Here is a 12,903-nt window from a genome sequence, read left to right on the forward strand (position 1 = left end):
TAAGGTATGCAGGAGAGCTACTGGAGAGAACAGAGGACTGCACTGTGTGTGTGAGCAATGTATGCTTCTCAACAGGGTTTTGGCATTCTTGAACTATTTCCACATAATAAGCATTCAGTTGTTTGACTCTGTAAACCATTCAGTGAAAGAACTGTATCTAAAGGCCGTGTGTTGAGGTGGACATGACCTGACTTTCCCAGTCGGACTTGCAACCAGTTGGAGATCAGCTAAGAGAACTTGGGGTTTTAACTTAGACCCATGTTTTTCCCCAAGCATCTGCAAATCAGGCCTGCATGCTGGACCTCTCTGAGGCGGTGACTCCCCTCCCCTGAATCTGGGCTGGTTTTGTGATTTGCTCTGAACCATCTTTGTGACGGAGGTCTGTGACTTTTGGAGGCTGCCTTAAGGGGTGTTCTAGCTTCCGTTTTTGTTCTCTATACTAATCTGCCAGGCTGCTATATAACAAAACACCATAGGCTGGGTGGCTTAAACAGCAGAAACTTACTTGCTCATAGTTCTGCAAGCTGGAAGTCCAAGATAAGGTGTCAGCAGGTTGGGTTTCTCCCGAGGCCTCCCTCCGTGGCTTGCAGATTACTGTCTCTTGCTGTGTCCTCATGTGGCTTTTTCTTGTGTGGGTGCCCATCCTTGGTGGCCCTGCCCCTCGTATAAGGACACCGGTCATGTTGGATTAGGGCCCACTTACATGACCTAACTTAACCTTGATTTTAATCTCTTTAAAGGGGCTTCCCCAGTGCCTCAGTGGTAAAAAATCTGCCTGCAGTGCAGGAGACGTGGGTTCGATCCTTGGGTTGGGAAGATCCCCTGGAGAAGGGCATGGCAACCTATTCCAGTGTTGTTGCCCAGAGAATCCCATGGACAACAGAGCCTGGTAGACTCCAGTCCGGGGTCACAGAAAGTTGGACATGACTGAAGCAACTTAGCACGCATGCACACACCTCTTTAAAGACCTTGTCTCCTAACACATTCACATTCTGAAATGTACTGAGGCTGAGGACTTCAACATATAAATTCAGTCTAGAGCACCTTCTTAGAAGGCAGCTGCCATGTAAAGAAGTCTTGACCGCCCTGCTGGAGAGGATGGCCCTGGCAGGATTACAAAAGAGAGAGGCCTGGCCAGCCCCCAGCCACTCCAACCACTCTGCTGAGGCAACTGACCTTGAGTAAAGCCATCATGGCTCCTTGGGCCCATCAGGCTGCCCAGGCCACACCACATGGAGCAAAGATGCACAATTTCCTTCTCATTCTGCCGAATCAATGAGTTCCAAGTGCTGGCTGTCCTCAGAAGCCGTTGTGTTTGGGGGTGGTTTGTTACACAGCAGTAGACAGCTGAGACACCACAGTATCACACTGGCATGTGGTTCAGTTGTCACATCTGACAGACTAATGGGAATTAATTCACTGAGTTTTTGTTTCCTTCAGGTTATTGATTATTTTAATAAGCACAACTTCAGCCTTTTAGATTGAGTTATTCCAAACATTAAGTACTGTATGGCCTGAAAAGCTTAGCTAACAAAAGCATTTGTGGAATAAGTTTATTATGTGTAAGTCATCTGTGAGTCTCTCTACATTCATTAATCTCCGTAATCAATATTATCTCCTGAAATTCTTTGAGAGCAGGCAGTTGAAGAATGACCCAGCAGAGCTGAAAACCATGCTTCTGGAAGATTGGAGCGTAAGCAGCTTTAACCCCAGGACAGCTCATGGATGATGGACTTTCAGGCTTTTAAAGGCCACCCAGAAATGAAATAACAGAACTAACAGAGATTTGAGGAGGTGGGGAGGTCATCTATACTAACATCCTACAGGTGCAGGGCAATGAAGAGTTCATTTGTATGAGTTGTACCTGTGACTGTCAGTGGTACGAAGGAAGTATCGTTCCTGGGTCTCTTTTTCCCCGTGGGTTGTGTGCTGGCCAGGGGGCAAGCAACTTCAGAAGGTGGCCTGGCATGGTGCAGTGTTCTCCCTTCAGAAGCAGACAGTGTGACTGCAGAGCTGCCAGCTATGAACACGGTCCTCAGGATGGAGAGAAAGAACTACAGGCACAGGCTCTGCAAGTGACTGCCTTCCAAGTGAGCAAGCAGCTTGACATAAAAAGAGGAAAAAGGATTCCTGTAGTAGCTGAAATGAATGGAATATCTTAAAATCCCCCCAAATTCTGTTTAAAAAGTTTCAACGTTTGTCATCTGTAATCAGAAGTACTGATAATATAAAATGAAAACTTTTGCATTTAAAATTTATCAACTAAGTGTAAAAGAAATTTAAATAAATGCCCAAATGGTGTATTTTGTAGCTTTTATAATTTTACAGATTGTAAAGCTTAAAACTACACTAAAGGGACTTCCCTGATGGTCCATTGGTTAAGGATCTGCCCCATGTAGGGGATGTGGGTTCAATCCCTGGTAGGGGAACGAAGATCCCACATACGGCCGAGCAACTAAGCTCAAGTGCCACAGCTAGAGAATCTGTGGACTGCAACGAAAGAGTCCGCGTGAAGCAAGGAAGACCCCTAATGCCACAGCTCAGACCTGACGTGGCCAAATAAATAAAATACTAGAAAAAAAGAAGAAAAATAAAAACTATACTAAAACTACACTAAAACCTGTACAAATGTATAGGTAGGTATATTTTATTGCACATGTATGGATATATTGAATTAAATGTGGAATTCACTGTACATACTATAAACTGGGCCGTATCTAAGTGTATGCAGTAAACATTACCCACTCAGTTCGTGTGAGGTGATGCTGTTATGGTTGCTGTTTTGGCGATGCTGATGAGCTAACGTTTAGGAACCCACATAAGGAAATGCCCTCCAGGGGCCTGCAACCTAAGGGCGAGACAAATAACTAAGCAGCAAACTACACGTGGTGTCGAGGAGAGATGGATGGAGGGAGCCGTTATTTCAGGTGTGCTGCGTGCCTGATTGTTTTGTGTTTTTCTTAATCAGTCCCAGGAGTTAGATTGCATTATTTGGAAAGTGAGGCTTCTGTTCAGGTAACTCACCTTATCAGTGGCAGGGCACTATTGGAAGGTAGGTTTGTGTTACTGTGAAGCCTGATTCTTTCCACAGGGTGAAGGTCAAATGGAATTGCTGGGAGACTGGGGAAAAAATCCTGGAAAAGGCAGCCTTTGAGCAGAGTTTTGAAAGTTGGCCTGGATTTTTATAAAGCAGTAATAGTAACGGTGTGGGGTTTAGGAACCTTGAAGGATTTGGCTGGAGATTGAAGTCCTTGGGGAAGGAGATAGAGTTGGAGGATCATCAGTTGGCTGGCATCTTCTCACACTAGGGATACAGGGGGTGATAACAGTGGTCCCTGCCTTCTTGGAGCTTAGCGTCCATCAGGAAAGAGGAACCTTAAGCAGATTAAGCCTGGGCAGGTGAAATCTTTCTTCTTTTGCCATTGTCTGTGATGCCTTAGGCTCACATTTGTATTTTGTTTACAGCTTGGAAAGGGGGCTTCAAGCCCTTCTCCTCTCTGCATTTGCCTGGATTCTCATGTCCCTGTGTATTGATTTTTTTCCCTTTCTGTCTCTTGATCTTCCTGTTAGTCCTGATTAAGGGGAAGACCCTCCACATTCCCTCCTTTGCCTCCCTGATGGGCCTCAGTCCACCTTGTTACAGCAGCAGCACTGATTTAGCTAACTAATCTGAAAAGCAAAGGGTCAACAGCAGGCCAGGAAAGGTGTGGTGCCTTTTAATTGCTTATTCTAAGTGTGTTAACTTAGACCAGATGCCAATTAAGACTTTGATGAAACTGTTGACTTAGACCCTTCTGGAAGCTGGTGTGGCTTTATGCTGTTCAGTTTCAACCTTCCTGTGAGGGCAGTTAAGCCTTTTCCAAAATAGATGTGAAGTGCACATGACCCAGGATTTCTCAAAAAAAATACCCTTAACAAAAAATAGACATCCTAAGATATCAGATGGTAAAATACTGAAGGACAAATATAGCCTCTTGATGAGCAGTGTTAGATGTTGTATGGGTGAAAAGCAGAGACTTGGACGCTCTGCAGGGAAGTAATTAAATCAGGAGGTTCTGATAATGTAATAAACTACACAAGGGCGAAACTTGAGTGGTTTACACACTAGAATGCCCTTCGATTGAATTATTGTCTTATAATAGTTGCCTGCCCATGTACTACTGTTTTAAATATTAAACAATAGCACAACTCATGTTTTCCCCAGAGGGGAGAGAAGAGACACAAATCTTCATCACCTTAATAATTTGTGTGTCCTCCTCCTACCCACCACCTTCACCTCCCATGACTGTCAAAGCTCCTGTTTTGGGTTTACTAGTTGAGAAATCCTGTCCCTGATGATTAAGCATACAGCCTCCATGTTGGATAAGAAATAGCACTGCTCCTCTGAGTATGCTGGGAAAGTTCAGCCAGGGTGGTGAGCCTGCTGGCTTCTTTAGCTACGAGGGGACCCTCTGGAGGAGAAGTTCTCCCCTTCACCCTATCTTCAGGGGCGGCTCGGTGGAGTGGCTTTTCTCTCTATAGGGAGTATGGGGGTCCCAGCAGGGCTTTCCCTTTCCTGCCGTCTCTCAGCTGCTGTACCATCTTCTGACCGCAGGAGGCAGCACTCCAGGTCCCTTGCGCAGTGTGAGATGCCTGTTAGGGAGCCCCGGTCCCTGCGGCCAGCCGGGTGCTGAGTTGCCTGAGCCCTCAGAGGAGGTGATGTCACCACCCTTGGAGAAATGGGGAAGCAGAGATGCCTGGAGATTGAGCTTCACCTAGGATCCTGCACAGTTATTAACAGTAAAGGATTGGAAGCTCAGGAATTTGAATCCGGGTCTCAGATTCTAAGGCTTGCCCATATTGGACTTCTCAAAGCCTGTACATCTTATGTCATTATTGGTAGTACCTTTTGTTTACGATCTGAAGGGTGGAATGCTTCACGTTTGGCATTAGATTCTGAAGTTGTGATTATGACAGTAGAAAGGCAGGCGATTTCCCTCTGGACCAGCCGGGCTGGGGTACACAATGGTATGGGCGACAGCTCCGTGGGGAGCCGGCCCCTCCTCACAGTGACGGCTTGTCCTCTTACACTTGCCTTTATGTTCCTCTCCTTCAGGGCCATGAAAGGGTCAGAGGATGCCTGCCCCTGTTTTTCCTGTTGCCTCCGTTCAGATTAGATTCAGACAATAGAGCTTGCATTCCCTCAGGAGAAAGGCTCTCCTGTGGCCCTTTACTCAGCTGAAATGCATCTTTCTCTGATCTAATTGGGTTTTTAAAAAATGCACTTGACTACTCACCATGTTAGCTACCATAAGTCACGTACTCTTCAATTTCGCTTGTGTACTTATTTCACCCCAATTTCTCCCAGGATTAAACCAGTTTTAAGTTTGTGTCCGATTCCTGTAACTTTTAGAGGTTAACACTAATTATTAATACTAATCATTTAGCTTTTCTCCACTGATGAATTTGTAAATGGATTTTTTTTTGAGGCAGACTATTTATATTCAGGTAATATGGAATTAATTTTAAAAAGCTGTATGTTGAAAAGATGTATAGAGAATATTAATGACAATTTTGGAAGAAGGAAGACAAATCATCATGATGCTAATGTTATTTTCACTTTTTGCACATTCACTTGTAATATTGTCTCTGCACAAGAATATTTTATGTACTTCATTTTATACATGGTTTATGGGCTGTTTTTTGAAGTGTTAACTGACGCTGATTTTAAGAGAATTTTATTAATGTTAGAAAGACATTTAAAGTAAGCCAAATGTATATATTTTTAAAAAGAGTAGATATTGATTAACAGATTATCTAACACAAGTTCTGCTTTTTTTTTTTTTTGAGGTGGGTTTGCAGAATCAGAATTGCCCTGTGATTTCTAAGGTCTCTGTTCTAACAGGATATGTGGGACTAGGAGAATTATTCAGGGTTATTATAGCCACTGTTTGAAGGCTTTAAAAGATCTCTGAAAGGTTAATGTGTATGCTAAAGGCATGATTTCTGAAAATGTTTTTTAGGTACTTAAAGAAAAGGACCCTTTGAAGAATACTGAATTCTACACAAGAAACATCCAGTCAAGCCCAAGATAACATACTTCCTTGCCCTTGGGGCCTACTTTCTGAGCCCCATTTTGCCCCCTCCCCCATTATGTGTTCATGGAGAAGGAAATGGCAATCCACTCCAGTGTTCTTGCCTAGAGAATTTCATGGACAGAGGAGCCTGGTGGGCTACAGTCCATCGGATTGCAAAGTCAGACACGACTGAGTGACTAACACTAACTTCTAACTATGTGTTCATAGAACTTTCTTTCTCCTCTTTTCTCAATTGCTTTCACACACATGGTTCTCTCTGCTTGCTGCATCCTGCTCGCTTGCTAAGATTGAGCTCAGCTGTTATCTCCAGCAAGATGCCCTTCCTGACTCCTCCTCCCTTTTCCTCCAGGCTAGAGCAGTTATTTCTCAAGAGCTCTCTGTGCCTTGTAAACATCCTTCCTTATGGATCCTGGACAGGGTAGGGCTGGGGTCTCCCTCTTCTGTGCTCTGTCCCCGTGTTCTGCTACAGCCTGGCACTGGACGGTCAAGAATATGGATGAGTAAGTGTGGCTCTGGAAATGTGAGCTTTTAATGCGGATGGTCTCTTCCCCCATTTCTTCGCTCCCTGATCCGGCTTTCAAGAATGATTGTTTACTTTTCAGTAGGTATTTCATGCATTTGTGTTTAATTAGCTTCCTAAAAGTATTCTCCTGTTTGCATCTTCCAAGGTTATTGAAGAGTTCTTCAGTACATGAACAGGGTGAACACTCATTAGCAATTGTTTAGCCCTGAAATGATGGTGGATTTAAAATTTTCCTTTTACACTTAAAGATAAGGGGTTAAAGTGACTGAGTACAGAGATGTGGTCTGAAGCTGACAGGAATTTCAGCTTTCAGCTTTAACTGTAGTATTAAAAATCTCCTGAGAAAAGTCAGTAGATCCAAACACAATTCGATGGTGATAAACCTTTTTTTTTTAACTTAAAATTAGTTGCTCTGGTTTCTTATCTTTCCACTCTGAAGTCACAGATAAATATTCTTTCCATTATTTCTTCACTGATATTTATCACAGCTGGTTTTTGTGTTTGCATGCTGGTTGGGTTTGTGTATTTTCGCACTCTATATCTCTTCCTTTCCAACTCTTTTCTTTTGATTTTTAGAGAGCTTCATGCTTAGATGTATGTGTTTGCTGTTCAGCCAGTTTCCCAATTGGTGTTCTTTTTTCATCTCCCTACAAACATCCTTGCTGTTTGTTGACTTTTCCTCCATTCTGCCACGTTGAGTACAGCTCCTTATATATTTGAAGCAAGACAGCTGGGGTGCTCTGGAAATAAACTTGAGTTTATTTTTTCATTCCTTTTCTTTGTTTATTTAAAAAAAAATCATTATCACGAGGAACCGGCAATCTTGTCATTAAATTCTGTTTCTTTTGCTGGAGAGAGTTGTGTAGAGCAGGGGGTACAAGCCATCTTTCTTCCCTGGTTTTCTTTTATTCTGCCCCCATCCCACTCCAGTTTCCCACCCTGCCTGCTGTTTAGAAGTTCGAATTCTCCAATGAATATTTGTCTCCTTTCTCCGTTCCAACTCCAGTTCTTAGCAGGACCATAATAGATAATGAAATGTCTAAAATTCAGGTTATTCATGAGATTTATAACAAAGAGGGAAATGCGGTGATATTTTTTAAAAATTACCTACCCGTTGGAGAGCAGCGTGGTGGTATACATTATTATCATCTGTATTAAGAACATTCTTTGTGGTACCTCTGCAACCCCTAAGCTATATTTCGAGTATCAAACGTACACAAGCAGTGTGCTGACTCATGACTTACCAGCAAGGAGAAAGGAAATGGTCTGCTTCTCAGCGTGTGCACGGATCTTTGGCAGTAAGCTGCAGTCCGAATGATTTGTGAATTGTGGTTCTATAAAGAGGCTTAATGAATTTGTTCATTTAGTTTTGATTGGGTTAGAACAAGAGACTGTATTATGGTATTTGGCTGATTATTTTTGCCTTGTTGATTTTCTTTCTGGTGTATTATCTGGCACCTGCTGCCAATAAAACTATGATCTAGAAATTGCACGTGTTCTCTCAGAATGAGAAATGATGTTTAGGGCCAGTAGCTCAGTGGTTTTTGGTGAAATGCTGGCTGATGAGTCAGTTTATTACTGAAGATCTGTCTCAAGTGCAGTTTCTCCAAGAGCTGACATTTTGGCTTTATGTTATAAATATATTAGCTATACATGGTGACTATTATTAAGTTGAAAACAGCCTTTATTTTTCTGATAGGATATATTTCAAAAGTTGGAACTCTTGTCACTTCTGTACCAGAAGTAATTGGGTTAAAAAACGACTAACAATATGCTGCATTTTCTGCTTATTAAGTAACTTTAACCGTGTAACCTCAGTCTTACCCAGTAACAGAGCTCAGTGAAGTAGAATGCTTCAGGAGTGGCACACGTAAGGACCGTTGAAGTTTTACATTAACTGATGATTAAGCAGAAGTCCCTGTAGAGGAAATTTTTAAAAAGTGATATCTAACTCACATGTATAACATAGTTGTTTGCATTGTACAACAGGATGATTTGATATTTGTATATATTGTGAAAGGATCACTGTGGTAAATCTAGTTCACGTTCATCACTATACATACATTTTTTTTTTCTTGTGATGAGGACATTTAAGATTTGTAGAAGAAAAAAAAATAAAACACTCCAATTCATGATGATGCTATTTCAAATCCAATATGAGTCTGCTTGAGTCTGTCTTTGATGAGTTAGGCTTGCCTTGTTGATCCTTCTTAACATTAGCAATCATTGAATACACTGTAAATTTAAAAGGCAGAAAACTGGAACTCAAGGGAATCCTCTGCAGTGCTTCTCAAACATTTTGTAAGTTAGATTTTTAAAATAAAAATAATTTTAAAGGTAACTGAACTCTCTATAAGACCCGACTGTAGGGATGGCATTTCTGTTGGCCAAGGGCTTCATTGGTGCCCTTACATTCTGCATATTTGGGTTTTCCAGCGTCTCCCAGGAGGTGGGGTGGAGTGTTGAGGTCTTCAGCTTCTTTGATCAGAACCCTCAGGTTCTGGATTTAGATCGTGTGGCAAGAAAATAAACACATTTGCTTCTGTAGAGCGTATAATTTAGAAGCATCACTACTAACTGCCAGATTACATTTTTAACCTTTTAAACTAAACTGGTGGTTTCACTTAATCTGTTGGGTTGTTGAAGATGAGATTAAATCTGGGTTTCAACTGAGGAGGACTGGGACCAGAAAGGAAAGCTCGAGATATCATATGTGATAGATCATTCTCCAGGGCTGTTCAGTTAGAGGGATGCCTTTTGTTTAAACAAGAATAAAAATAATAGTTGAGTACTCTAGCTCACTGACCTTGGTGATTGTGACATCCTTTGATGTAATTATTGAGTGCCAAGTGTTTTTAATTGATGGATAAGCTTGGAATTTGTATGGGATGCCTGCCAGTGGTCTCACGCTGCAGGTGAGAAGGTACGCTGAAGGTACTTTCTTTTTCTCTTCCCTTTCCTCCCCACCTCCCCCTCTTTTCATAGGTGTGCACTCTGAGATCATTCCTTTCCAGGGAGACCTTGGCAGTTTGCCTTTGGCAGCTTCCTCTAGGAGTCTCCAGTGAAGAGCTCGCCAGTGTAGTTAGTCTGTGTTCCAGCTCCCCCTTGAAAAGCCATTTTGCATTTCCCTACCCTGTGGGTGGAGGTGATGATGGTTTTGTGGGGCTGGTCCTACATCTGCTGGGAAGGTTTGGTTGGGTGATAACAAAGTGAATTTCCCCCACCCAGTGAAAACTGATTTTCATCTACTACTTACTGCAGGGGAGATGCGGGCATCAAGTTTACAGCCAGGAGCCTAAGATGGGGTCTAAGGTGATCTGGGTCTTCCGGAAGGTGATTTATGGCTTTCATTAGCCTAAGAATCCCACCATAACTTTTCTTTCCTTGGGAGAGGCTGTTGACTGTGCATAATAAGATGGTTTTCTCAGGTGAAATTTGAGAAATTTCTTTTCAGTCATTGGACTGAGTAATAAAGAGAAAAAAGAGCAGTTTGAGCTGTGTAACAAGTAATTGCTTTGTATCTGAATTAGCGTGGAGAAAAAGAATGAAAATCTAAGCTGCCTGAAGCTTAGGGAACCATTGGATCCTGTTCTGTGGCCAAGATAGCACCCTTTCCCCCAGGTTCGCTGTCTCCTTGTCACCTCCAGAATATTGTGATCTGAGTGTGTTAGGGTTGATTCTTCCGCTGAAGATGATGTACACGTGTAGAAAAGATGGTTTTGTGCTTGTTTTCTTTCCCAGGGTATTTAGCAGGATTGTTCGTGTGTGAAAAACCGCTGCTCACCTTCCTGTGTGATCTTTAACTTTACCATCGGTTGTTTAAAAGTCACAGTTGTCCGTGTAATCAGATTTGAGACTGGTGGTTTGGATTTAAGATCTTAAACTGTTCCGAGTTTAAGTTGCCAAGATGCTTTATTTAGGGACGTAAACACAGATTCATCTTTGCAGAAGAGTTCAGAAACCTGTAAGAGGGATGATTGGATCAATCTCGTGGCAATGTTACGTGATTGCAGACATTTCAATTTGAAGCGAGGGCCAGCTGATCTGCTCTGGGCTGCAGTTCCTCCCCGACATCACTTCCTTACCTCTCTGGATTCTGGGGGGGCCCAGGATGTCTGGAGGAGGGTGCTCCCTGGGCTCCGTTCTCTGCTCTCAAGGCTTCCAATGGATACGGCCTGCCCCCCTCCCCCAGCACCCTGTGTCTGTTCTGTGCTCATCAGAGCATCACAATGCTCAGAAAATTGCTTTCTCCATGAACTGGCTGTTTTTGTTTACAGTAGTCATTTTTCATGAGTAGGTAAAAGTAAGTTCAGGAGCATTCTTTGAAAATGGTACATGTAGTTAGCAGAAAGTGCTGAAACCCCAAACTGTATTTTACACAAAGCATCTTCTGTTCAGAGTTTTAGTTCTACCGTGGAATTAGCAAAGCATCTTTCAGAATTTGAACTTATCTTCTCTTTGGGATTCCCTATAACTTTTCAATCAAATCAAAGTATAGGTGGTTCTGAGATTTTTTGGGTTTTTTTTGTCTTTCAAAGACTGAAAAATATTCACGAATTATTATTTGTCTACAGTAAAAGATGGAAATGGCAACTATTTTACAGAAATATTGTATAATAGCATATTTACAAATTTCCAAAGTCAGAGCTTTGCAAATTCCAACTCGTAAAATGATCTATTTGGCACATTTAAGAAAAAGTGGAGTCTTATTGTCAGAGATGTGTGAACAATGACGAAGTATTAAAGTTGTAAAGATTTGATCCATCAAGTTAAAACAGTATTCATTTTATTCCCAACTGTATTTGACTTGTGGCATAATGAAAAGATGCGGTGAGCGAATTGTTTTCAATATCTTGTAAATCTAGTAATGTCTGTTTTTCATGCACACAACTTGTTTGAAGTCTCAATAGCATGATTATGGAAATACTCAGTTCATGTTGAAACAATTATTTCTCCTGTGTTATTGGTGTGTTTGTTTTCTCAGGTGCCTTTTCCCAGCCGGGCTTTCTCTTCTTTCCTGCTGACAAAATTGATAAACATGTAGGGAGGCTGTGGGAAAGAATGGGGGTTATAAGGGTTTCTAGCTGGTCCGGCCGACAGGAGCTGGAGGGATTTTCAGGATGTAGGCAACACAGTTGCAGGGACAGCTGGGTGGAGGTGGACTCATTGGATAAGCCACAGAATCCCTAATTACCTAAGTGTAGGCCTGGCTTCTCAGATACCCTGCATCATAGGGCAGAACCTACCCAATCCTTGGCCTTGGTGTGGTGCTGGCCGGGGGAGGGGCAGAGAGCGAGGCAGGGCTTGTGAGGTTGAACAGAATGGGATTGAAAAATACTGGGTTTTCTCTGTATTTGGCGGTTTCAAGATTTAATTGTCTTAGACTGGTTATGAAACAGTAATGTTTTGTGTATGCAGTTGCTTATTTACTAAGCAGAGTGTAAGCAGAGTAAACTGTCGTTTTTGGTTTATTGCTATAATATCGTTTCTTGAACCAATTCCTTTTTCCTGCTCTGTTCCTCCTCTTCCAATTGTTTACTTTCCTGCTTTCCTTTCCTTTGGGTTCCTTTGTATTTTGGTCTGTGTTTTACATCTTAGGTTGACTTTTGAGTCAAGTGCCCAAGGGCCTTTTTCACTTTGAGTGAAGTGCCCAAGGGCCTGTTTTTGGGTTTCTGCTTGCCTTGTTGTGGTTCTTCCATGTTGCAAGGTTGTTTTTTTTTTTTAAGTTAAGTTTCTAAAAATATAATTCTGGTAACCAGGGAGATTCCCCTAGCACAGATGAAAAACAGAAAAGCTGGGGCCAGGAGAAGCCCTGACAGTAATCACATTGCACACTCCTCCCATTTGATTAGCCAGCTTTCTAGTTGGTAAATCAAGCTCCTGCCTTTAGAGAGGGTAGTGCCCACCAACTTCCCTATTAAAAAGGAGAGGTGGGATTTTAGTATTTGAAGCTTGTTATTGGTGAGGCATGTCACTGCTGCTTAAATTTGCTTTCATCAGAAATGAGTAATTGTCTGAAAAAGAATCTTTCTTCCTCCCCCTCTTCTCTCATTTCTTCCTTGTTGACATCTTAGTGTGCATCTGTGAAACAAAGATGCAGCCCTGTTGGTTATGACTGAGTCGTGCGTCAAGCGTGTCGTTCAGAGCAGGTCTCTTCCACCTACAGATCTAAGTTGATTGTGCTTATATCTTAAAAGTTTGTAATTTTACAGAACTGATGCAGCTTTCCCATTAATATCTTTAGGATTTGTAAAGAATAGGTAATAACAACCTCTTCCTCCCAAGTACAAACAAATACACTCT

At 42.1% G+C, this 12,903-nt stretch overlaps 1 protein-coding gene across 4 annotated transcripts in view; it reads left to right on the forward strand.

Moving 5' to 3' along the window:
• PELI2 (pellino E3 ubiquitin protein ligase family member 2) overlaps positions 1–12,903 on the forward strand; it is a 198,357-nt gene that overhangs the window by 9,709 nt on the left and 175,745 nt on the right. Inside the window, exon 1 of one of the 4 annotated variants that reach the window (XM_043472171.1) lies at positions 5,926–6,577. The exons of 2 other annotated variants lie outside the window; for them this stretch is intronic. In XM_043472171.1, coding sequence (XP_043328106.1) covers positions 6,480–6,577 — 98 coding nt within the window. In that variant the 5' untranslated portion in view covers positions 5,926–6,479. Of the gene's footprint in view, positions 1–5,925; positions 6,578–12,903 lie in introns of those variants that run through there. One more of the 4 variants, XM_043472168.1, reaches the window with a different exon arrangement.

The sequence above is a fragment of the Cervus canadensis genome, chromosome 6, assembly GCF_019320065.1.
Source record: "Cervus canadensis isolate Bull #8, Minnesota chromosome 6, ASM1932006v1, whole genome shotgun sequence".
Lineage (NCBI taxonomy): Eukaryota > Metazoa > Chordata > Mammalia > Artiodactyla > Cervidae > Cervus > Cervus canadensis.